Source organism: Podarcis tiliguerta (assembly GCF_965153285.1).
Source record: "Podarcis tiliguerta genome assembly, chromosome: 2".
Classification (NCBI taxonomy): Eukaryota; Metazoa; Chordata; class Lepidosauria; order Squamata; family Lacertidae; genus Podarcis; species Podarcis tiliguerta.
Window position 1 is genome coordinate 51,268,678 of NC_139535.1, and position 23,754 is coordinate 51,292,431.

Consider the following 23,754-nt stretch of genomic DNA (forward strand, 5'->3'; position numbering starts at 1 on the left):
CATTAGAAGCTGGGACCTTCTGCATGCAAAGCTGTGTAGCACTCACGGTGTTCTGAAGCCTCTGCTGCATGCTGAGAGTAATGCAGGAACAATGGGTGCCTCGTTTCTAACATCCTGTTCTTCATACCTTGGAGTATCCAAAACTTGCATCTTTCAGAGATAGTTTACTGGACTCAAATAAACTGCTTTGACTAACTTTAACCTAACCAATTCCATGCAGCAAGAACTGGTGCAGTTACCCCATGATATGTCCTTACATCTTATTCTGCAGATGATGGCAAAGTACTAAAAGTGGGGATTGCTGGCATAGGAGGCCAAGACCCTCAGGAAATTAGCTTGGAAGAGATCAGTGTTTCAAAGGTACTGTGGAAATCTCATTGATCCTTAAAAGCCTTTTTGTTTATGGATCCACCAAGAAAGTGCCATGTTGCCAGACATAACTTATGATGAACTTTTGCTGAATGAAAATAGAGACTTTGTCTATTGTGGGGAATGGTGTTTGCACCAATCAACCTTCAGGATGTTGTGCTTTCCTTTTCTAATTGGAATCTTGGTGTAGAGCACCTTTTACTATCATGGTGCCTTCAAGGTATATTTGGATTCCTTTGCCCATCAGTCCCAGACAGCACAGCTTATTGAGATAAAACTGCTTTGGCTCACCTTCAGCACATCTGGCTGGGGCCGATGAGAGTTGTACTTCAAAATATCTGGAAGGCATCAAGCTTGAAAAAGGTCGAAATAGAGCAATAGCCAACTCCTGGCAGTTTTTCCTGGAAGCCAAGCAAGTTGATTTTTCCCTTCAGTATTGACTTCACTTGACCTTGAATGGATGACTTTGAACTAAAGGTTATGGCCTGCATATAGAAAGATGGAATATACATTTTTTTAAATAATGATCATAAGATACATGACTGCTGATGAAAATGCAAAGCATAGATCTAGCGTCCCCTTCTTCCAACATATACTACAGAAGTAGCCAACACAATGCCCTCTGGATGTTGTTGGGCTACAGGTCCCATAATTTCTGACCGTTAGCTATGCTGACTGGGGTTGATGGGACTTGTGCATTTCCCAGCTAATTAATCAACAGTCCTAGGGCTTAGCTGTATCTTGAGAGCCTACAGCAGCTTCTTACTTTTGGCGCATCAACCTAGAATTTTATTTACTCTGCATTCAACTGGAGTGTTACAGGGCAGTGGAGAAATGGGAACTAACACACACAGGGCAAGAAAGGCCCAAGCACACATCATATCTGGAGGGTGAAGACTGTTTTTGTGCTGGCAAAGTGTAAAACAATGGAGAACAAATTAGCCTGCTACTTTTCTGAACTCAACCTTCTGAATGCCAGTTTGATGCAAATCACAATTGGGAAGAGAGCGTGGTTGCACTCAAGTCCCGCTTGGTGGTTTCCTGTAAGCATCTGGTTGGCCACTGTGAGGACAGAATGTTGGATTAGACTGGCCTCTGGCCTGATCCAGCAGGGTTGCTCTTCTTAGGTTTTTTAGTAGCATACAAGAATGTCAGGAGGACAGCAGGCTCAGTTTATGAACACACCAGTCTATAGCTGGGGTGGAATTTTGGGGATGCTAATACTGAATTTAGAATAGAAGTTTGCTGTGCTTGTTCAAACTTCTCCTGTCTTCTCTTTCTTGTAGATGTCTTCAGCCATCTTAGACATGCAGTTTTCTCCTAAGAGGGTAAGTCTGCATTTGTTAATCTACCAGTAGCATTTTTCTATAGGACAGCCTTCCGCAACCTGGTGTTTGGACTACAGTTCCCATCAGCCCCAGGACACATGGCCAATGGCCAAGGAATAGAAGATAGCACAAAACATCTGGAGGGCACCAGGTTACAGAAGGCTGCTCCAGAGTACGTACTTCAGGGCAGGCTTCTCTCAATATTTACTAAATATGTTATGATTTTGAATCTTCCTTCCTGCTCCCATAAGATGTTTGTGTCCCCATACTCATGGGAGTCTGCCAGGTTTCATGACTTAATGGAAAGGGAAACAAAAGTTGATGCCTCTTTCTATTCTTGGTTCTGTGAGCAGCAGGAGGTGTTTGTGAGCACCACAAATGGCCTGGTCCGGCTCTCCCTGTATCGCTGTGAACACTATGGCAAAACCTGCACCGAATGCTGCCTGGCTAGAGATCCCTACTGCACCTGGGATGGCAGGTCCTGCAGGCCCTACTTGCTCACCAAAAAAAGGTGAGTTCCCACCTTGTCCTTCTCTCCCTTCTTTAGTGTGCAGTCTCTGTCCTCCATACACTTCCTAGTACTCTTTAGTTGGCATAGTTGGGATGGGGATCACCATCTACACACGAGCATGTGCTATGGCTGTGTATACTGAATGGCCTGTCTGGAGTTCTCTTTAGATCATGACTTGAGCATCAAACATTTAAGTTGGACTGTCTGTAAATCCTGACCTTCCCTAACCCAACCAGCATCCAAGCTTAGGTCCCTTACTTCATTTTACATAGGGCTCCAATCCCAGACACTTTCTTGCCTAGGCACCTTCTGGCTGTGGGGAAAGTAGAACACTGGCCATTAGCTTGAGCCATTCTGTGGGAGTTATGTAGAAGCCTAGAATTTAGCTTTCCTTTGCCAGATGGTCATCAGATCATTGCAGGGAAAAGGTGCACGGGGGGGGGGGGGGGCAGGATGCAGAAATACAGCACCTGTGGCACTCCAGATCCAATCAGCCCCAGCCAGCACAGAAATAGTCAGAAATGATGGGAGTTAAAGTCTACCAACTTCTGGAGGGCCACTGGTTAGCTATCCTTACTATGTAAGGCGAGGTGCTCAGCACTTCACCTTGCTGGAATGGAGAAGGAATGGTGAAGATGCACTGCCTCCTGTGCAAAGCAACACAAAAACAACTGGAGATGAATTTGGTGAAGACTGAAGAACTGGGGCCGCCACCACTCCATTCCTGAGCCATACTATCCCTACATGCCATTCTCGCGTGCACTGCCTGTTAGGCCAAGCTCACCAGTCTCCTTAAAAGAATCCAGATGTTCCTGAACATCTTTGAGATCTGGCTAAGCATATGCACCAACTGTCTTCCTTGCAGGCGAGCCCAGTGCCAAAATTTGCTGGAGGCCAATCCGATCAGCCAGTGCCAGGACACTGCAAAAGGTGAGTCAAAGGACACTCTACTAGGCACACCAAAGAGCTGCTAAGCCCACACCAAGCAGCAAGAGCCCACCGCTGTTCAGTCCTGGGGAAAATGTAAAAAACAACTTAACAGCATCCCTTGCGCCAAAGCAGGCTTTAGTGTACCTCAGCCTTAGTTCTTGCCAGAAGTTTATGCAGCCTCCTCCTGATCACTCTCAGTGCTGCCAGGGTGATTTACCCACAAAACACATGCTTAAGTGGAGGTGGTTTAAACACAGAGCCCAAGAAAGACCACCTGGGAAGTGGCACTCATCTCATTCAAAGTGCCATGTTGATTTACATTGAGTTTTGCTGCTGTCAGGAGCCATTAGTGATTAATTTAGCCACAGCTGCTCAAAAGCTGGACATATTGAGGTGCTCACCTGAGTTTCCATAAACACTGTCAGCTCTGGATTTAGACACAGAAGTTAATGTAAACCCAACATTTGGTTCTGGTTTGTGCAGGCTCCAACATACGGGATTCATGTTACTTTGCAAGGGATCCTTATCCTACACCTTTAATACAGGCCCTTACTCTTAGCCTCTGTAGGTGTAAAGTAACACATTTATCATTGCACACTTCCATTATAGCGACTCCCACTTTGGACTTGGCTAATGCTTCACTCTAAATTACCCACCTGCAAAAACTGCAGATAAGCAACTCCCTCTGTTTTGCACTCTCAGAAGGGAAATAAGTTTCTCTAAACCCAGACATACAATGCCACCACCTTTACATTTTCTTTTCCCAAGTAGTAGCTGGGTAGTAGTTAAAACAAATATTTCAAATGAAATTCAAAGTGGTATCTAGTATCTGAAACAAAACACATACACAACACATTGGAAGTTTGCAGTGGGGATTACTTCTTCCTACTATATTAACAATTTTTGTATTTGCTCATCAAATTTGCAGATGACACCAAATTGGGAGGGGTAGCTAATGCCACAGAAGACAGAATCAGAATTCAAAATGACCTTAACAGATTGGAGAACTGGGCGCAAGCTAACAAAATGAATTTCAGTAGGGACAAATGTAAGGTTCTACACTTAGGCTGGAAGAACCAGATGCACAAATATAGGCTGGGGGGCACCTGGCTTACTAGCAGTACATGTGAAAAGGATATTGGGTTCTTGGTGGACCACAAGCTTAACATGAGTCAACAGGGGTGCCAACTTGAATAAAATATTGTGGGGCCCTGGTAAGCCCCACTCCACACAATTGTTCACATGATGGAGCACACATGCCATTTGAATGAGAATGCCCATCAACTTTGTGGGGGCCAGGCCCCCTCAAATATTTTATTGTGGGTGCCAAAGACCCATGGCCCCTGGGAGCTGGCTCCTATGTGAATCCATAGTGTGATGCAGCAGCAAAGGCTGCATCAACAGAAGTATAGTGTCCAGAGCAAGGGAAGTAATAGTACCACTCTATTCTGCCTTGGTCAGACCACACCTGGAATACTGTGTCCAATTCTGGGTACCACAGTTCAAGAAGGATGTTGACAAGCTGGAGCATGTGCAGAGGAGGGCAACCAAGATGATCAAGGGTCTGGAAAGTAAGCCTGAGGAGGAGTGCTTGAAGGAGCTGGGTATGTTTAGTCTGGAAAAGAGGGGGCTGAGAGGAGATGTGATAGTCATCTTCAAATATCTTAAGGGCTGTCACATAGAAGAGGAAGCATGCTTGTTTTATCCTGCTGTTGTGGGTAGGTCATGAACCAATGGCTTCTAGTTACAAGAAAGGAGATTTCAATTAAACACCAGGAAGGACTTTCTGACAGTAAGAGCTGTTCAGCAGTGGAACAGACTCCCACAAGAGGTGGTGGACTCTCCTTTCTTGGAGGTTTTTAAGCAGAGGTTGGATGGCTACCTGTCATAGATGCTTTAGCTGAGATTCCTACATTGCAGGGGGTTGGACTAGATGACCCTTGGGTCCCCTCCAACTCTAAGATTCTTTGATTCTATGATTTAGTGCAAAACACAAAAAAAACCCTCCTTGATCAGTGATTCCCAAGAGCAACTATGTGTAACTGTGGTTATGACTATGTGCAACTGTCAGAGACTGTATTTGCTGTAGTTAAAGGTAAAGGTACCCCTGCCCGTACGGGCCAGTCTTGACAGACTCTAGGGTTGTGCGCCCATCTCACTCAAGGAGGCCAAGGGCCAGCGCTGTCTGAAGACACTTCCGGGTCACGTGGGCAGCGTGACATCGCTGCTCTGGCGAGCCAGCACAGCACACGGAAACGGCGTTTACCTTCCCGCTAGTAAGCGGTCCCTATTTATCTACTTGTACCCAGGGGTGCTTTCGAACTGCTAGGTTGGCAGGCGCTGGGACCGAACAGCGGGAGCGCACCCCGCCGCGGGGATTCAAACCGCCGACCTTTCGATCGGCAAGCCCTAGGCACTGAGGCTTTAACCCACAGCGCCACCCGCGTCCCTTCTGCTGTAGTTTGCTGTAGTTAAGAGCAAAGTTTGTATCAGAGCCCCAGTGAAAATTGAAGTGGGGAGGTTATCTGCTTCCTTCTCCAGCTGTGGCCATCCCATTGGTGTAAACACATTTCAAGGGGCTCCTGACCATCAAGAGCGGCTCTGAGGCGGAGACAGGCAGGGCTTCAATGGTAAGAAGGTGAGAAATCCCCATTTGGCAAGCTGAACTCGTCTGGTGGGTCTTAGGATCTAAGCCAATTGATATTAACTGTGGAGGAGACATACAACCCCACTGTTTATACAGGTGTTTAAACTCAGGAGAGCACATACACCCTCCAGCTAAACTGCACGAAGGCACTTCACCACCTCCTTCTCTTAACTTCTGAGGGAGAAGAGGCCAGCGAACAATTAGTCAACTCTTTTGAGATGGTAATAAACGCCTTCAACTTCCTTGCAGGAAAGCATTTAATGATTACCAGAGCTTAAACATTAAATGTTAAGTTCAAGTCCCCAGCACAAATAGTGGGTAGGGGGACTGGGGCTTTCTTTACAAAGCACAAGGTAGCTGTGCTTGTCCACAAGATAAAACTTGGAAATCCACATTCAGGCAATTCCTTTGCAAGGACCAGTCAAAACGCCTCCAAAATGTGGAAAGTTGTCCGGTTCTCTGGAACTCTTCATCAGACAAGATGTTGCACAAAGCAGGGGGTTGAGAAGGTAGAAACATGAGGTTGGATATTGTAGCCACGAGGTCTGCATGTACAAGATGTGCACAGTATTGTGTACTATAGCCGACACAGATTGTTGCTGGGGGCGGGGGGAATGAATGCAAAGAACTGCTGAATAAATTAAGACAGTCCCACAGGGTTCAGGGAGCAACTAATTAGTGCTCAGTCTGCATAGCTGAAAAGATAGTATTTTGCACAACACAAGGGGCAATGACCCTGTTTATCACTTCCCACAATACCAAGGAGCCAGTGTTGAATGCTACTGCACACACAGCTCAGGGAAAGAACAAGAAGTCTCATGAGGTTTTGCAAATGGCCTTCACCAGTATTTAGAATTCTGAGTCTGGAAGCATACGCCAGTCATGAATACTACATAACTTACAAGATCCCAGGAATGCTGAATACCAGCAGTCAAGAAGTTGTTGATACTGCAAATATCTAATCCTCTATACATGTGGGAAGGCTCTTTTCATATACCATAACTCACTAATGGAAGAGGCGAGATATTTGTTGAGTTTCTCAGCAAGTCATTATAATGAGGGCTAATTCAAGTACAGAGCTCACAGAGACTTTGGTTTATCCAGGTGGGTACAATATAGTGTTATACAACTTATAAATGCCCTGCAAGTGCTCTTTGAAAACCTACTTTTAAGTCACTGTAAACTGTCATCAAAATGACAGTTTTAGTATGTAACTTTGGGAATACATAAGACGTGTGTGTGTGTGTATCTGGCATTATGTATTTAAAACACCCATGTGTTATTTCATATTTGAAATAGTCTTGAGTTTCCACTTTTATTTTGAATTTTTAAAAAAGTATTTGTCTATCTCTGCGCTTGAGAAAATTAAATAATCATTTGAATAAAACTAAATGCTACACGAAGGGGAAAGGGGTTCTTGTGCTGCCTGACTGTAGCCATTTTGAGTCCTCTATTTGTATTTACAGTCATACCTTGGAAGTTGAACAGAATCCTTTCTAGAAGTCCGTTTTGACTTCCAAAACATTTGAAAACCAAAGCGCAACTTCTGATTGACTGCAGGAAGGTGCTGCAGCCAATCGGAAGCCGCGAAAGCCCCGTCGGACATTTAGCTTCCAAAATAATGTTTGAAAACTGGAACAGTCATGTCAGGACTGGCCGTTGTCCTCTTCAGATCACCACACAAACGCTTCCTGTTCTTTTATAAAACTTTTTATTGCGTATTAACAAAACAATATTATAAACAGTTCTTAACTATTCTTCCTCAGAGTCACTTATTTCAGATACCTTCTGAGCTCTGCTTCTCCATGACCAGCCACTCTCAAAATGGCGAAGGCGCCCTTCCCTCTTCCTTTCGCTTTCCCGCTCTTTTTTTCTAACCTCCTGGCTAGAGCTGGCTTGTATCTCCCCTCCTCCGAATCTGAGCTAGAACTTAACCCTTGCCTTTCCTGTGAACAGCCATTCCCTCCCTGTTGTTCCTCTTGTTCCCTTCTATTAGATTCACTGCTCTCCTTCCCCCCTTGGCGAATGCTTTCTCCCTCTGAGAAACTGGAAACTTCTAACTCTTCCCTGACAAGTCAGGAGCCAAAACATTCAAGAACTAGGCTGTTTGTCTTCCAAGGTAGGACTGTACACTGCAGAAAGTAAATCAGGTATAGCTTTCCCTAACAGAGGCATAATGGCACTAACTAGTACAATATATAAAATCTAGGAAGCGGCACTGTACAGTCAATTTGTTGGTCTAACTCTGCATGATTTATAGTGGTTGGCAGTGCCTCTGCTGGTTTCAGGGCCAGGGCCTTTCCCTACCATGAGATGCCAGGGACTGAACATGGGGCTCTGCATGTGCAAATCATCTGCTTGGCTCACCGAGCTACAGCACTTTCTCTCAGGAAAGCTACAGAAAAGGGACGGAAGGTGGGGGACTGCATTCTAGAGAACCTGCATGGCTCTTCCAAAGACTCATTTCTAAGAGTAATGACCACAGAACTGGAGGGGGTAGGTATGCTAGGGCTGACATGTTAAGGTTTGGAGGTGTAGAGAGAACTGCTTTCCTTTTTGCTACAGGCTTTTCATTTGAGAGCGTGTTCCACAAAAAGCTTGTGTAGAGGGTAAGACAGTTCCCCGTCCTTCTAGTCACACAACCCCATCTCTGTCCTTTTCACACAGGAATATCTATGGCTGAAGAAAAGGTGGTGTTTGGTGTACAGAACAACTCAACTTTTCTTGAGTGCCTTCCACGTTCCCCACAGACGGCTATCCGTTGGCTTGTGCAGCGCAGCAATGCACCAGTCCTAGAGGAGGTATAGCAGTGGGGAGGGTGATGGGGTAGTGGGGTCGTTTCTTTGGGCCCTGGGGAGCCATGGGAACAAAGGGTTTCATTACTGTGCAGGGGAAGGAGAAATAATGTGTTTAAATCATTTATTTTAGACATTTATTAATCATCGGCATTGCTAAGAGCTGCCTTTCTTCTGGCCAGACTGCTAAACAAGCAGATATTGTCTGCGTTCCTTGCAGATTGGGAGCATGGGCCGCTTTTCAATCCTAGAGCAAGGGCTGCTGATTAATCAGCTGGCCCAGGAGGATGCTGGGCTCTACCAGTGCCAAGGGATGGAGCACTCCTTCTCCCAAACCCTCACCTCCTACAGCCTGCGCATCATCGGGCACCAGGCCATGGAGGCTTTCACCACCAGGCGGAGCAAGAGCACAGAAGAAGCAGGAGGCCCGTACGGCACCATCCCTGCATCAGCGCCAGAGCTGCAGCTGCATTACAAAGGGTACTCATGGGCCATGGGCGCCCCTGGCACTAATTTGGATGAGCTTTGCGATGCTCTCCAGCGGAGGAAAAGGCGGAGACAGAAAGGATGGAGCCCAAAGTGGCAGCAGCATCCTTTAGAAAGCAAGAGAGGCAGAGTCCGTCGGCAGCCTGCGCCCCCGTAATGTTATGCAAGGAACCCAAACGGACTCAGCAGGCACTCTCTGGAGACCTTTCACAGCCAAGAGCCCTTCGCAGACACATCTGCTGCATTTATGACCTCCAGAGCCTGCCCACTACAGAAAGGCCAGTGAGTCCTTTCTCAAGCTGAAGCTCTGGGTTTTTGCCTTCTTCCTCCCCTTGGGTACCATGCAAAGTGTGCAAAGTAGACAAGGCAGCCTGAGGAGTGCAGTGGGATCACCTTTCCCAGCCTATGTCATGTGGGATGGACTGACCAGCCTGGTTTGCCTTGTGATACCACGACTCCTCTGTAAAGCTTGGACAAGAGAGCTTTACGTTCTTGACATATCATATAACACATATTTTGTAGTTGTCTTCACTTTGTTTTCCTAATAAATGGTGTCCATTAAAGATACCGGGGTACCAGTTTCTGAGAGACCTTTTATGCACCTGCCAATTGCATGGTGAGCATTTGCAACTCCATCTATGATAAGTGATATACACCCCAGGGGTAAAATTAGGAATTGGGTGGGGTGGGAGCTGTGTTATGATCAAATACAAAAGTGTGAGAATCAGGGCCCTTCCATGCCTGGCCAGCGTTAGGGTGACTTGTGTTTCCCGAAGACTTGGGGTCACTTCACCCTTCATGCAGTGACAAATGGGTATTCATCACAAGAAAAGGCAGCCCAACCTCACTCACTGCTGTCTGTATCTCTACCCAGCTGCAAGTGTGCAATTGTCTCATGTAACCGTTAAGGCCTTAAAACACATGTGCAAATGTAGGTGATGCAGCCTTCTGTTTCTGACAGTGGGCAGAGGTCTGCTCTAGCCAAGAACCATTTAGCAGTGATCTGCCTCATTCCTATGTCTTGTTTTAACATCCAGCCACTGTCCTTGCTGGCCTTTTACTAAACTGGTTTTTGTGGGAGCTTTATAGCTCATGGACAGAAAATGCTTTGCACACAAAAGAACTTGGCCTCCATTGCCCATTTAAGAATGGATAATACACAGCTAAAGAGGACTATTTAACTGAAATTAAAAATGTTGGCATTAACATGGTCACCAGACTGCAGGTTGTGATAAGGGCAGATGAAGTGAGTGGGAGGGTGGAGGAGGTGACCCCCTCCATTTTTGGCATTTCCACAATGGTGACAGGTTATGTGCCAGCTCCTTATCTGCTTTAGCAACACACAAAGCCACCTTACACAGAGTAAAAAAATTAGTCCATTTAGCGCAGTATTATCTGCAATGACTGACAGTAGCTCCCCAGGGTTTCAGGTGCGGGTCTTTCTCAAACCTTCCCAGAGAAGCCTGAGACTGAACCTGGGACCTTCTGCATGCAAAGCATGAGATGTAGCCACTCAGCTATTGCCCCTTCCTGGAACATTTTAAATAAAGAGACACCAATTTTCAAATTTTCAGGTAATTACCAAGCAGTTTATATTAAACATAATTAATGTTACAGACAGTGCTCAAGTGGGAGTTTCATTTCATATTAGACCAGACTCAATTATGACTAGATATTTAACGGCAGGTTTTGTTGGGACATCACTGCCGTGCTCAGTGTTTGGCACTCTTGTACTCACCTCTCCTTTTTGATCCGTCGACCGAAACCCTTTTCACAGTATCTGCCACAAAAAAACTGAACCAAAATGTAAAATAATGCAACGACGACATCAAAATTGAGGAGCTTTTGATTGAACTGTTGATGTTAAGAAACTACGGAATCACTGGGTAATTGGATGTACAGATATAATAAATGGACAGCATTTTGTAGAGGACCATCACACTGAATGTCACAACTTCCCAAATACTCAAATTCACCTCAGCCTATCACATTTTGAGTTTACATAGCAGAACAGGAACCAGTTAGCAGTACCTACCAGTGCCTACATCAGTAGTGGAAAACAGGATTGATTACCTTCAACTGTTCTGCAAAAAGGGTTCACTGGGCAGGCACACATATAGAGATGTGAGTGTACAGCCTCAGTGTGGGTCTCCCGACAGGGCGCAAACTGCCTTATCCTTACCTTAGGCTAAAACTGTATCACCTCATGAGTAAGGATCAATTGCCCAAAGTAAGGATCAAGTGCCCAGGTTGGCACTAAGTAACAACTCCCATCCAGAACAACAGAAAAACACAGAAGAATTGTTATACGTTCTGCTTCAGATAGTTTCTAACCAGAAATGGAGCCACTTGAAGCACTTGTGAAAATTGGCTTCCATTGACCTGGAACTGGGTTTCAAACTCCATTCCAGTGCTTCCCTAAAAAATCTCTTTAGCTGCCTCCCTCTGTGCCATGTAGGGTGGGGGAGGCACAACTGTGCATGTTTGCTAAACTCAGAATAGACCCATTGAAATCTATGGAGTTAAGTTACTTTAGCCCATGGATTGCAATGAGCTCTACTCTGAGTATGACTTAGTTGGATATCATCATTGGAAACCATCAAGAGGGAGGCAGAAAGAGAAAGTTGTGATATGGAATCTCTAGTTAGTATCTGACATAGTGACATGCGAAATACGGATGTTAGGTTGTCAGAGCATTTAACAACAGACCATCCTAGCAGTAAATAGGAGAATTCACAGTTCAGGTCTCTCCATTGTATAAGATGGGTGGAGAACTTCTGGGCTGGCTATATCTTAACCTTCCCACCCCCAGGTAGGCCAAATCTGCCAGGTGGGCAGCTACATCACCACAACTGCAGAGATACAGCACTTTGACTTCCTGAGTGTCAGGGAAGGCAAGTCTTAAAAACCATCATTTCCCTCCCATATAGTAAATTATTTAGCAGCTGAAGCTTTTGTGCAGAGTAGAAACAACTATCTGAAGATCCCTTATGTAAGAAGTGGCTGAGAGGCCTGAACTTTCTGGTCCTTGTAATAGTAAAGTGTATTCTCACCAGAACCCACTACAAAACAGCATTTGTAGCTTATAGCAAATACAGTTTGTGGTTTGGATATTCTCATGGGGTTTAGGCCTATCACAAATATCAACTGTGCCTCAAGGCTTTTTTGCATGAAAACATGTTTCAACAAATACTTAAGGGGACCCTGTGGAAAAATCTGATAGTCCCCTTAGTAGAAAAACTGGGTTGAAACAGGGTAAAAGCAAATATCCACCTTCTTGATAGGCAGGCTGTCCCATCATTCAGACTTCTGTCGAAAAGTGGTTGGCTGATCCAAGTGTTGTTTATCACTGAAATGAACTTTTGCCCCTTCAGATACCAAATAACCATCACCTACCTGCTAAGACAGCTGCCCTGGTACAGCTAAACCCAGTTGTTATGATTTACATACCTTCCTTGGAAATCAACGAAGCAAGTTAGTTGCATGTAGCAAGTCGCACTGCTTTCAAGGGACATGGTAGCAACTGATTTTAGCCATATGGCAGCCAGAGTATACTTATGCTTGAAAACAAACACCAAATTCATTCCAGACCAAAATCATTGGACTGTTGTAATGTTTGAAGTTTATTTTTTAAAAAAGAGAGAGAATTGATAGGCATTATACCAACTTACAATTTATTATTTTTTTTAAAAAATGACATGAAACACAAGTAAAAATAAATACATCATATAAACAACAAAATTGTTCAATGTCTCTGTTCTCGGGTAAGCGCATCCCATTGGACAGAGAGATGAGGGAAGCACATGACCCATGCGTGCAACCAGCCGACCAACTGACGCTGCTACAGAAATGCCATTTCCCCCCCATCACAAAAGACAGGCCACAAACTAAAGGCGGAACAGAAACAAACCAAGAAAACCATTGGATTCACTCAGCTCCCCTGTACAAATGGATTCAATGGAGGGACAGAGAACGCAAGCTGGGAAACTAATAATATAGGAACCCCAAGAAGCAATGCAGCTGTGGGCAGCTGTTAGTGGTCTTGTTTCAATACAGAGCAAAATAAGAAGAAAAAAGATCCCTCCTCCTCTGCTAGCTTCTCCCATTCTTTGCTGATCCTCCCTGAACTGGCAGCACCCTCCCACCTCTCCTGAAAATCTGCTTTCTTGTTTTGAGTTACCAGGAGCAGACATTCCCACAAAGACTAAACGGCCTTTCACTTGTAAATCAACAGGCTTGACTTAATATGGTTTTGACGTTAAAAGGGGGGGGGGGGAATGCAAGAGGTTTTGTTATTATTTTTAATCTATCAATGTTTAATTTCTCTGTTTAGTGGGTCCACAGACAATTTCCCCCCCAGTTTAGTAACTGTACATCTATGGTAGCTAAAACAAGATTTCAGCACAAATACATGTATAATTTTATTGACTTGCCATATCTTCCCATGACCATTTGCACTGCTGTCATTTGATCCTCTAATTCTGATAAAAAATATGAGCCAGCTTTCTTTACAACTAGCAATATGTCCGTCATGGTGAGAGAGGCAGAGAGGATGCCCATATATTTGCAGGGACTCCTGGCGGCTGCAGTCAGATTTTATCTCCTCAAAACTCTGCCTGAAATTGCAGCCCATTTAGCTTTGTCCTATAGGAGCCAATGGGCTGCCAGCTATTGCTTTATACCTCTAGCAAGAGCAGTTGGCTGCTCCCCTGGCCTCACCCCCCATTTCGCTCTGGCCTACCCAAGTTTGGTGTATGACCTCCAACAAATTACTCCTGAGGGACTGTGGCCCTTAGCAGACAAAAAGGGGTTCCCCACCCCTGCTTCAGGGCAATGACAATGCAACTGGGTGATCCTTGGGCTCACGTTATTCCCCTGGCATGCCTGCTTTCACTTCCATTTTAAATTAACTACAGCTTTCCCTGTAGATCAAACTCAAGACAAATAAACCATAGTTGTTGAGACAAGTCAACATCAAACCACAGTTTAAGAAGTTGCCTTTTCCTAACATAATTAAGATAAAGTAGTTTAGCTTTCACTTACAATGCCAGAACTGTGGTTTAATCTAATACAGGAGCGGAAGTTTCCAATGTCCTTATGGCTGTGCCAAAGTAGAGGGAAGTGCACGAACCCAAGGCCTGATGTGTTTTGTCCTCATTCCTCTTAATTATGGGTTAGTGTTATTGCAAACAAAGTGACTGAACATCAAGTCTGCTCTCACCTGACAAATCCCATTCAAGTTCCATCTCTTGGTCGTATGAAAGTGTGACAAAGAGACAGCACCCAGAAATTAGTATACATGCATATACACACACATATAACCCTTACCATGGTTGTGGTTTAAGTCCCTCAGTTCTATGCCCACAACAATTTAAAGCCATCCATCACAGGCAGTATGTGTCCAAACAAAATCGTGATCAGTTTAAAATTGTGGGCTGCCCGAAGCTGGAGCAAAACGGAGAGTGTACCATCAAGGTCCAGGAAACATCACAGTTTAAGGTCACCTCTTTCCCCTATGCATTTATTAAAGGGGTCAAGTTCCATTCTGTATCACTCAAGACTTAATAGTGTTGCTCTAAAGCTGTTGAAGAAATGCTACAGTATATGTAAATCACCTCCCAGTGGCCTAAAAAGGACAGTCTAGAGGCTCCTGGGATATGCACCCAGGGTCTGTGTTAGCATCTGTAAAAAGCTGAACACCCCAAGTTTCCTTCCTCAATCCTTTTGTTGTCTGAAATTTTGCAGTGCAAGTCACACAGGGCCAAGCAGAGTCAACCAGGGTTAGCCTCAGGAACACAACCAAGAACCAGCAAGAAAAAGAAATGTTATTGGAGATATGGGAGCCAGGGACTGCCCAGGTCCTGTGGGTGGATTCAGAGATCTCTCTACAGCACAAAACTAGAGATGCTTTTGAGTGGACACTACATTCCTGGGGATTACAGCTGCATGAAGGAAGGGACCTTTCTGATATTCTGCTAGGTTAAGTCACTAAGCCATTCTGACCCAGCTCTTGTCTCAAGCATTCTCTGCCCTTCACAGACAAGGCACAGCAGCTTTCCCTCTGTTGTCGGAAGCCACAGCTTCATAGGGGACGCTGAACACCTGGGAGATGTGAAGTATTTTGAGAAGGAGGCTGCACTGTGCCCTCTAGGAGCAACAAGGACGCAGAGTGGAAGAGTGTTCTCTTCATTCCCGTTGGCAAGGGAATTCTCTCTCAGCAAGCGCTGGGGAATGAAAGTTTCAATCACTTGGAGACAAAACCAGTATAACGCCCTACAGGTGGGAAAGAGACCCAGCTCAGGCACTTGCTGAAGTAGAGGCATCTGTCCCAACAAAGTACTTCTCTCCAAAGGTTACAGAAAGTGGTTGGTCTAACAGAAGGTATTAGGGGAGACAGGGAGGTGAAGTGGAGTTTGTCAGTCGTGCAAATACGTTCTCAAGCATTCCGCTAACATTAGAAGATTAGTTAAGAGAGAGAGAGAGAGAGAGAGAGAGAGAGAGATGTGCATAGACAGACAGACGTAACATTTTTATAGCTTTCTTAACCAAGTACAAAAGCCAGTTTTTCAAAATAAGGTATTTTAAAACCTAAATAATCCATGTGATGCAACACTGCCATCCAGTGGCCAGAGTAGTAAATTACAGGTGTACACACCATTTTCTACAGCTAATAGCTACCTCCCATTCCTATTTAAAAGGTGGTTACAAGGCCTAGTTTACTTAATCCCAGATGTATCTATTCCCTCTATTACAGTGAGGATGAGCTAAAAACCTGCCTAGTCCAGTGACCCCTCCTGAGCCCTTTGTACATTCTTCAAAAGGAACAAGAGAATCAGAAGGAAGCACTGTTTGAAGTAATGGACAGAGCGTATCAGCCTGTCCTGTCAAAACTTGTTACTCAGTTGAAATGAGGACAGGAGCTGGCAAGATCTCTCAGGTTATCATTAGCTATGCTGCCCCAAACCAACACACTGAAGACTGAGCCTGCCTGAAGCCTAAAGTAATGATATCCTTCTCCAAAAATGGCTTATCCTTCAGCAGCTCTAAAACCTTGCTGCTCAAGCAAGAACCCACCTTGCCTACCATCCGGCCCCCAAGTCCACTTATCGAGGGTTGCAAAAGACAGCTGAGTGAGTTTACAGTACAATCAGTGTCATCATATTTTGTATGAGGTGGACACATACAAATCACAAAAGGGCATGACTCACAGACGTACCATGGCCAAAGTCTTTGGAGAAACGCGAATGGACACCATCAGTTAATTTGCTTTGTTATTTTTGTGGGGGGGTTGTGTTTGTTTGTTTTTTATTCCCATGGTGCATCCAAAGACAAGTTGTCCAGAAGTTTGCTCAGAACCCCTCGGTTTTCAACTCCTAGGATATGTTAAAGAAGAAAGCACTATTTTAATGTTTTTATTTTAAAAGAATTAAAAGTAATTTGCATAGCTAACTGTAAATCTAAGGCTTCTACGAATGGTGAAGTCAGGTCTGACAGACAGTGTCCCATAAACAGAGAAAAGACAGGAAGCCCATCATTTCATGCTTTTTACGGTTCATACAAGCGCGCGCGCACACACACACACACACATACACAGAGAGAGCTTTCAGAACCAATATGTGGATCAGCTAGCCACTACCTCTTGAACTGTGGGTCTTGGTAGACCTCAAACAGTGTGGACAAAGGCTGAATTCTCAAATTCTGTAGGATAGAGAGGTTTCCACATGAGGAGGGGGCAGTTTTAACCACCTAACAAAGGTAAGGTGAGCATGGGGTTTCATTCACCACTATCCTGAAAAGGCTTCCTTAGCACAGGGGGCTGGCAACCCTCTCACTCGTTCCCTGCCATGAGTGCTTGCCCTCTTTCCCCTGGAATGGCAATTCTTTAAAAGCCTGAAGAGAGTACCTGGTTCCACTTTATAAGAGAGACTCTGGGTACCTTTCCACTGTCTCTGTTATATGTATCCCACCCCCCAGCAGAAAGACAGACACTGGTCTTTCTGCCTAAACCATGGAACTCACTCCCTTCATTAAGCCTGCTATGAGAGCTCACAGCTTCTCCTTATACACCCTTGTGACAACATATAAACAGAGCAAGCATGGACCAGAGCCTAGTCACAGTGTAGAGGACATGCCTCTCCAATGGCTTGACTACTTTCTTACTCACGATCCACTCAAGTGGTGGGATCCTGCTTGCGTAACCAACCTCTCCAACAAACGTGGAGGGCAAGGTGTTTAACTGTTACTTAGTACAAGGGAGAACGCTAGAAACCAAGCAGGGTTCCAGTTGACACTGAAGTAACCACCTGCAGTGTTGCTGCATGTCCAGCTGAAGAGGGACAAGGAATACAGGGGCTGTTAGATGTTTTATCAGCTGAACAAGTGTGGAAAGCTGACTGGGAGGGTGCTGTCTCTTGGTCCTGCACACTGTCTCTGCTTTGGTCAAGCAGCCTATTCACCATCCCCAATTCTTCCCCATGCAGACCATCCTGATTTCAGTAGAGGCCATTGTTTACAGCAAGGAAAAAGCAGAAAAGGAAAGAGAATCCCAAAATAAATAGTTTGTTTTCGTTAAATAAATTAACAAATCTGTTCTGCAGAAGGAGAAGGTCAGTCGGATCAGTGTCAACAATTAACACAGACAGCAGCAAGGCTCTCGAGCGCATCCCTTTTGTAAGACGTTCGACTTACTGTGGTCAACAGGAGCCTGACTGCTAAGCTTTCTTCTACTCGCTCCTCGGTAGTGGGTGGGGTGGCAGAGGGAGAGTAACCACTACAAAAAGCTAGAGAGGGATGTAGGAAAATCCTCGCAATTCCTCCACTGAGCACTACCTCACTAAAAGACTGGTACAAGTCCTAATCCAACCCTGCTGAAGAAGCCAGTGTGAAGCTGAGCCGACCGAGGTCCCTGCCTTCAAATGGATCTCGTGGGGAAGGCAGCAGGAGAGCTGCACCCCATCACCGCTTCTCCCTTACTCCCGATACCACCTGATGAGGGCCTGGTGAAGACCACCAGACTCACCTGTCCTCAGCTTTCAGATGGATGAAAGACAAAACTGGTTTTCACATAGACCCTGCCCCACCCACACCCTCCCACCTACACATTACATATTGCCTGCTCCTTCCAAACCCGCCTCCCTCCCTCCATTAACAATGCTATTCATCATCATGTCTCCTAGGGTACAAACTCACCCCCTATTTACTATGGGGTACTGAACTTTCACAGATAAGGCAGTTCGTGTTTGAGAGTTATTCCACAGACAAAGAGAGAGAGAGAGAAAACAACAAACCAGTGTCTCCAGCCTAACAAAGGGCACTGAAACGTAATGGCAGGTCTCCCTTTTGGACAACTCAGAGCGCAGGAGGGAAAGTCAAGGAGGCACTCCTATGGTTTACAGTATTACTTCCCTCCTGCAACTCTCTTGCTTCCCCACTCTTGGGTGGGTGTCCATTCAATACAGTTCCCCATACAACGCAGATCTCGGACAACTAAAAACGCCACCTTCCTTTCCAGTCTCCTCCACCTCTGCTGTGTCCCGGATGGAAACCCTTGGCCCCAGAAAGGTCCAGTGAGGATTTTGTTTTTTGTTTATTTATTTTTGCCTGCCAGCCGAGTTGAGCTCTAACAAGAGACTGGGCCCCTTACTTCCCCGTGATCTCTATTACATCGTCATCTTTGTCCTCATCCTCGTTGGAGCTGCAGCCCACCTCAGAGACCTCGTGGGTGTCAAACGGAGGCACCTGGGACCGAAGGAGGCTCCCAGCTGGATATCCTGAATGAGGGGACATGAAGCCAGGATAGGCAGACGCCATGCTCCTGGGAAGGCTGCTGGGCAAGACTGGGGATGGAAAAGGAGCAAACATCCTGGGCTCAGGCAGGAGTGACTGCGTGAAGGGCAGCGAGTAGTTGGAGAGCATCCCCGTCATGGAGGGGTTTAACATGAAAGAGGGGACGCTGGCGGTGGCTGAGGTAGCAGCAGAGGAACTAGCAGTGCCGGCTGTCAGCAGAGGGTCAGTAGTCACAGGAAACACCAGGTGGGGGTCTGAGAGCAAGCTAGGCAGCTGGTAATAGGAGGAGCCTGTGCTCATGTACAAGGAGTTGCCTGCTTGGGGAGGAAATGGGTGGGCTAGGTTGTGGTTTAAGGGAACAGAGGGCATGGTGAACCCACCAGAGACAGGGTACCCACTTTCATATGGCTGGACTGCTGTGGGCAGCGGCCGCTTCTTCTGCTGCCGATGGGCCTGCTCCTCCGGGCCGGAAGGCGACGTGGACTTGCGCTTGTTGCCTCTTAAGTCCAGCACGGAGTGGTTGTCACCGTGGTGGCTGGTGGCCGGCAGGGCTGAAGAGGACGAGGGAGCCGTACCACGAGTCCCTGCTCGCTGCTGCTCAGTTCCACGAGCTGCTAACGGGGCCGTGTTGTCTTTCCGGGCTGGGTGTCCGGGTGCCGCGTTAGTGCTAGGGGAGTTGTGTCTGGACTCACGGGCGGCAGCCGCCTCCGCATACTGTTGCAGTTCGCTGATGATTTCGGGGCTGTCGGGGGAGATCGGCCGAGTGAGCTCCTCTGTGTTGGGAAGCTTGGGCGAGGAGGCATTATGCCGGCCGTTGCTTGTGGATTCCAGAGATGGCCCTTGGGATCCTGTGAACGACAGAGGCACATCAGTAGATAAGACCAGGGAAGTAACAAGAGGCAGAACTAGGGTGCTGGAAAAGATGGCCTGAGTCTGCCCTCTGCTTAAGATCAACCTGGGGAGCTCTACTCTGCCCATCTTTTGCAAGAGTCTGAGAGGCATGAGAGGTACTTGAGAGGCAGGCTTCTAGCATTGGCTACAAGACTAGGCAGTAGTTTCCCCATCGCAATTTGCCAGGCCCCTTCTCGTTTTTAGATCAACACTTTAAAAAAATGTTTGCTTTTTAAGATGTGATCTTAACCTGCTAATTAGCTGCATTCTGTTATTTGAATGCCTAATGTCTGTATTTTGTTTTAGCTCTTAGTATTTCTTTATTTTAGGCGAAGAGCTGTGGCTCAGTAGTAGAGCACCTGTTTTTCATGCAAAGGGTTCCAAGTTCAATCCCTGGTGTCTCCATGCAGGGCTGGGAGAGACCCTGTTTGAAACCCTGGAGAGCTGCTGCCAGCCAGAGTAGGGAATACTGACCTAGATAAACAAACGAGGGATAGATCAGCTATAGATCAGCTATAGATAGATCAGGGTTGTGGGTTCAAGCCTCATGTTGGGCAAAAAATCCCTGCATTGCAGCAGGTTAGACTAGATGATCCTAGTGCTCCCTTTCAGCTCTACAATTCTATGAATTGTCTGACTGAGTTTAAGGCAGCTTCCTACGCTGACATTGTAAGTTATTTCCGAGAGTTTGTTAAACCAAAAGAGAGGGTTATGAATAAATAAATTAAAACCCCCAAAGGATATCCCTAAAGACAAACGCAGTCAGACATCCTTGCCAGAATAAGCACCTTACCCGAGGCAACCATGCGATGATCATCACTGCCCTTTGGCTTGCCAGTGGTGCGAATAGCAAAGATTCGTCCATCGCTGGTCCGGATATATGTCCCTAAATGAGAGATGGGTGGAAGTTGTCAGAGGTAAGCCAGAAGAAAACTTATGACCAGCTGAATAGGGCGCCCTTATGTTCAACATTACAGAGAATCGCCTTCACTTTCTGCACTGCCTACACGCGCTAGACATTGCAAGTAAAGTTTTGAAAGAAAAGCTTTGCTCATCAACTTCCTACAAAGACACAGCATCAACACTCTCTTATTTCCTTGTTCAAATTCTAGGAAAAAATTGTGAAACTGACAATTAAGACCTCCTGAGTGATATCACCATTGTTAGACTAAACAGTCAATCACAAACAAAGGTCATGAGAAGCAAACTCTGTGTGTGCCTGACCCTGGTCAGTCTGAATGAGAGATAAGGGGTTTCCAAACTAGGGTTCAAAGGCATTTATTGCAGTAGTAGATTCCCTAACGCCTCTGTAGTGACACAGTTTGCCTCCTCTTCTTGCCTATCTATACAAAAACATAGCGGCCCCCTCACCAATCTCAAATCATGAAAGAAAAACTGAGAAATGGATACACATTTTCTTTGCCCAGGAAAGGCAGGCTTTTTTTATTTACCTTTAGTTCCACGGATAATGTGGATGCTCTCTCCAGCACTGATCCTTGCCTGCACGTCAGTGGAAGTGTTTGTACCTGGGATCACTATATCTGAAGTGGAGCAAACAGTACATATGTGACATATTGTGTACATTTACAAAGGAAAATTCAGCCAGAAAACAAGCATCTGGCTCAGTTTTTGGACTGCAGCTCCTAAGAGCCCCAGCTCACACAGGGCCACCAGTTAAACAAAAGCTGAAATGCACTCCGTAAAATGTGAAAGCAGTATTTATTTACTTTTCAAAATAAGTGTATGAGAAAAAACATTTACTTCTGGGAATGAATACTCATAATCCTATACCTCTGGTCTTCAGCTGGTGGGTTGAGATCCACAAGCCCAAGCGAAACTCACCTAAGGTATGTCGCAGCAGTGGCATTACTATCATTTTCTCTCTCTTTCCAGAGATTTTATTTTGTTTTTAAGAGGACGGTTGGAAAGCACACAGACCTCTAGTACCTTTAATGGCTGTGCAAAAGATGGAATTTTCAAAAGCCAAATATTTTCTCTCACTTGCATGACAAGCAGCATCTACCAAAATTCCATCTCCTGTGCAGCTATTGAAGGTACAGGAGCCCTGATATCCCTAGGGCAAAAATCAGAGATGGACATGCAGGTATAACTAATCAAAAGCAGGCATGTTATAAGGCAGGTCCTGGCCTTGAAGGGTTAACGACAGCTGCCTTATATGGTCAGTTTTAACATCAGAGGGCTGGCAACACATTTCACTTTAACGACCCCCTTTTGCAGCAACTTCCATTTCCAATAAAGCTGGAAAGCAACTGACCTGTTGTGGTGACAATCTTCTGTACGAGGACACCAGCTCGCTGCAGGTAATTGATGGGAAAGTTGATGCCAGGATTGGAAACTGATGCTGATCCCATACTGCCCAACGGCACATGGCGCGGCATCATAGGAATGGGGGTGGACTGAACGGGGCGTACGCTTGCCACCGGCCTCTCTTCACCTTTGAGGCTTGGTCGCCTGTGGGGGAAAAAGAAAGGAAGGAATCAGCTACCCAGATTTTTTGGACTACAATTCCCATCATTCCTAACTGCTGGCTATGCTGGCTGGAGTTGATAGGAGTTGGAGTTCATTGTCATCTGGAAGATCAAAGTACCCCCGCCCCCCCCCCATCAATGTGTGACACCATCATCACTTTAATAATCCACATGCAGAGAAAAGGGGCCTGCAGAGGAAATAATTCCAGATTATGGAGCTACATGAGTATTTATGACATAGGCTGAGTCCCCAACCACATATTAAATTCCACAATTTCTGGGGCACTTCAGAGGCAGTTTTGTTATTTGACTTGTTGCAAGAAATGCAACAAGAAATCAGTATCAAAGTATCCTGAAAATCTCAGGGGGGGGGGGAGTGTACCTAATTGCTCAATCTATATGATGTGTGTATGTAGCCATCTGTACTTTGAATACTGTACTGACTGTCCCATCACAACAGAATGCTGTTTAATTTGATTTTCCCCACTCATCTCTAATTGTTCAGTTTCTGGTTAACTTCTTTGCCCCATGTTCTAAGAGCCAGAAAACGATTGCCAAGATGCAGGGGCTGGGGCAGATCAGAATTTGCCATTCGCCTTGAACGTTACATACAGAAAGGAAAGGGTTTACCCACCAGTTCCTCTGACTGAAGGCGGGTATGTTTGTCAGGCTCTGGTCAGTGGCTGGGTAATACTGAGCGTAGGATGGACGGGTGTATGGGACGGATGCACGTTTCTCTTCCTCATAGCTCTTCTTGGCTGCTTTCTTCTCTGCCTTGGTGAGCTTGTGTTCTTTACGGTCAATCAGCAGCGACTCATGCTCAAAAGGCTCCTGTGGTAACAACAATGGGAAGTATCATTTTAAGAACTTTTTTTTAACCAAAAGTACCAAAAAAACACAAGGTGAAAGAATGGCAGCTATCCTACCCTCCTGTTATGGGATACCAGTAACCTATCCAAAAGTTACCCCTGACAGTTAAGTCCAGTCACAGATGACTCTGGGGTTGCAGCGTTCATCTCACCTTACAGGCCAAGGGAGCCGGCATTTGTCTGCAGACAGTTTTTCCGGGTCATGTGGCCAGCATGATTAAGCCGCTTCTGGCGAAACCATAGCAGCGCACGGAAATGCCATTTACCTTCCCAACAGAGCGGTACCTATTTATCTACTTGACTTTGACGTGCTTTCGAACTGCTAGGTTGGCAGGAGCAGGGACTGAGCAATGGGAGCTCACCCCGTCATGGGGATTCGAACCGTCGACCTTCTGATCGACCTTCTGATAGGCTTTCGAACTGCTAGGTTGGCAGGAGCAGGGACCGAGCAATGGGAGCTCACCCCGTCGTGGGGATTCGAACCGTCGACCTTCTGATCGGCAAGCCCAAGGCTCAGTGGTTTAGACCACAGCGCCACCCGTGTCCCTTTCGTAACCTATCCATCTTCGTATGAATAAACTAGGAGCCAATAAGCTTTATTTTATATAACTGGTATTTTACCCTCCCTGCAAAGGCTAGGAGTATTTGGTTGG

The 23,754-nt window shown here is 45.8% G+C and overlaps 2 protein-coding genes across 21 annotated transcripts in view; one reads left to right on the forward strand and one right to left on the reverse strand.

Annotated features, from left to right (window-relative positions):
• The window catches only part of LOC310672333 (semaphorin-3D-like), a 51,399-nt gene extending 41,768 nt beyond the window's left edge, over positions 1–9,631 (forward strand). For 12 of the 13 annotated variants that reach the window (XM_083429380.1, XM_083429374.1, XM_083429377.1 and 9 more), the window contains 6 exons: positions 272–360; positions 1,656–1,697; positions 2,051–2,208; positions 3,074–3,138; positions 8,453–8,586; positions 8,801–9,631. In XM_083429380.1, coding sequence (XP_083285506.1) covers positions 272–360; positions 1,656–1,697; positions 2,051–2,208; positions 3,074–3,138; positions 8,453–8,586; positions 8,801–9,223 — 911 coding nt within the window. In that variant the 3' untranslated portion in view covers positions 9,224–9,631. Of the gene's footprint in view, positions 1–271; positions 361–1,655; positions 1,698–2,050; positions 2,209–3,073; positions 3,139–8,452; positions 8,587–8,713 lie in introns of all 13 variants that reach the window. The other variant, XM_083429378.1, reaches the window with a different exon arrangement.
• A 3,088-nt stretch (positions 9,632–12,719) lies between these two features.
• RAD54L2 (RAD54 like 2) overlaps positions 12,720–23,754 on the reverse strand; it is a 68,432-nt gene continuing 57,397 nt past the window's right edge. For 5 of the 8 annotated variants that reach the window (XM_083429329.1, XM_083429328.1, XM_083429332.1 and 2 more), the window contains 5 exons: positions 22,867–23,063; positions 22,019–22,215; positions 21,195–21,284; positions 20,537–20,629; positions 12,720–19,700 (listed from right to left, as the gene is read on the reverse strand). In XM_083429329.1, coding sequence (XP_083285455.1) covers positions 18,706–19,700; positions 20,537–20,629; positions 21,195–21,284; positions 22,019–22,215; positions 22,867–23,063 — 1,572 coding nt within the window. In that variant the 3' untranslated portion in view covers positions 12,720–18,705. The remainder of the gene's footprint in view (positions 19,701–20,536; positions 20,630–21,194; positions 21,285–22,018; positions 22,216–22,866; positions 23,064–23,754) is intronic. The other 3 variants (XR_014508515.1, XM_083429334.1, XM_083429333.1) reach the window with 3 other exon arrangements.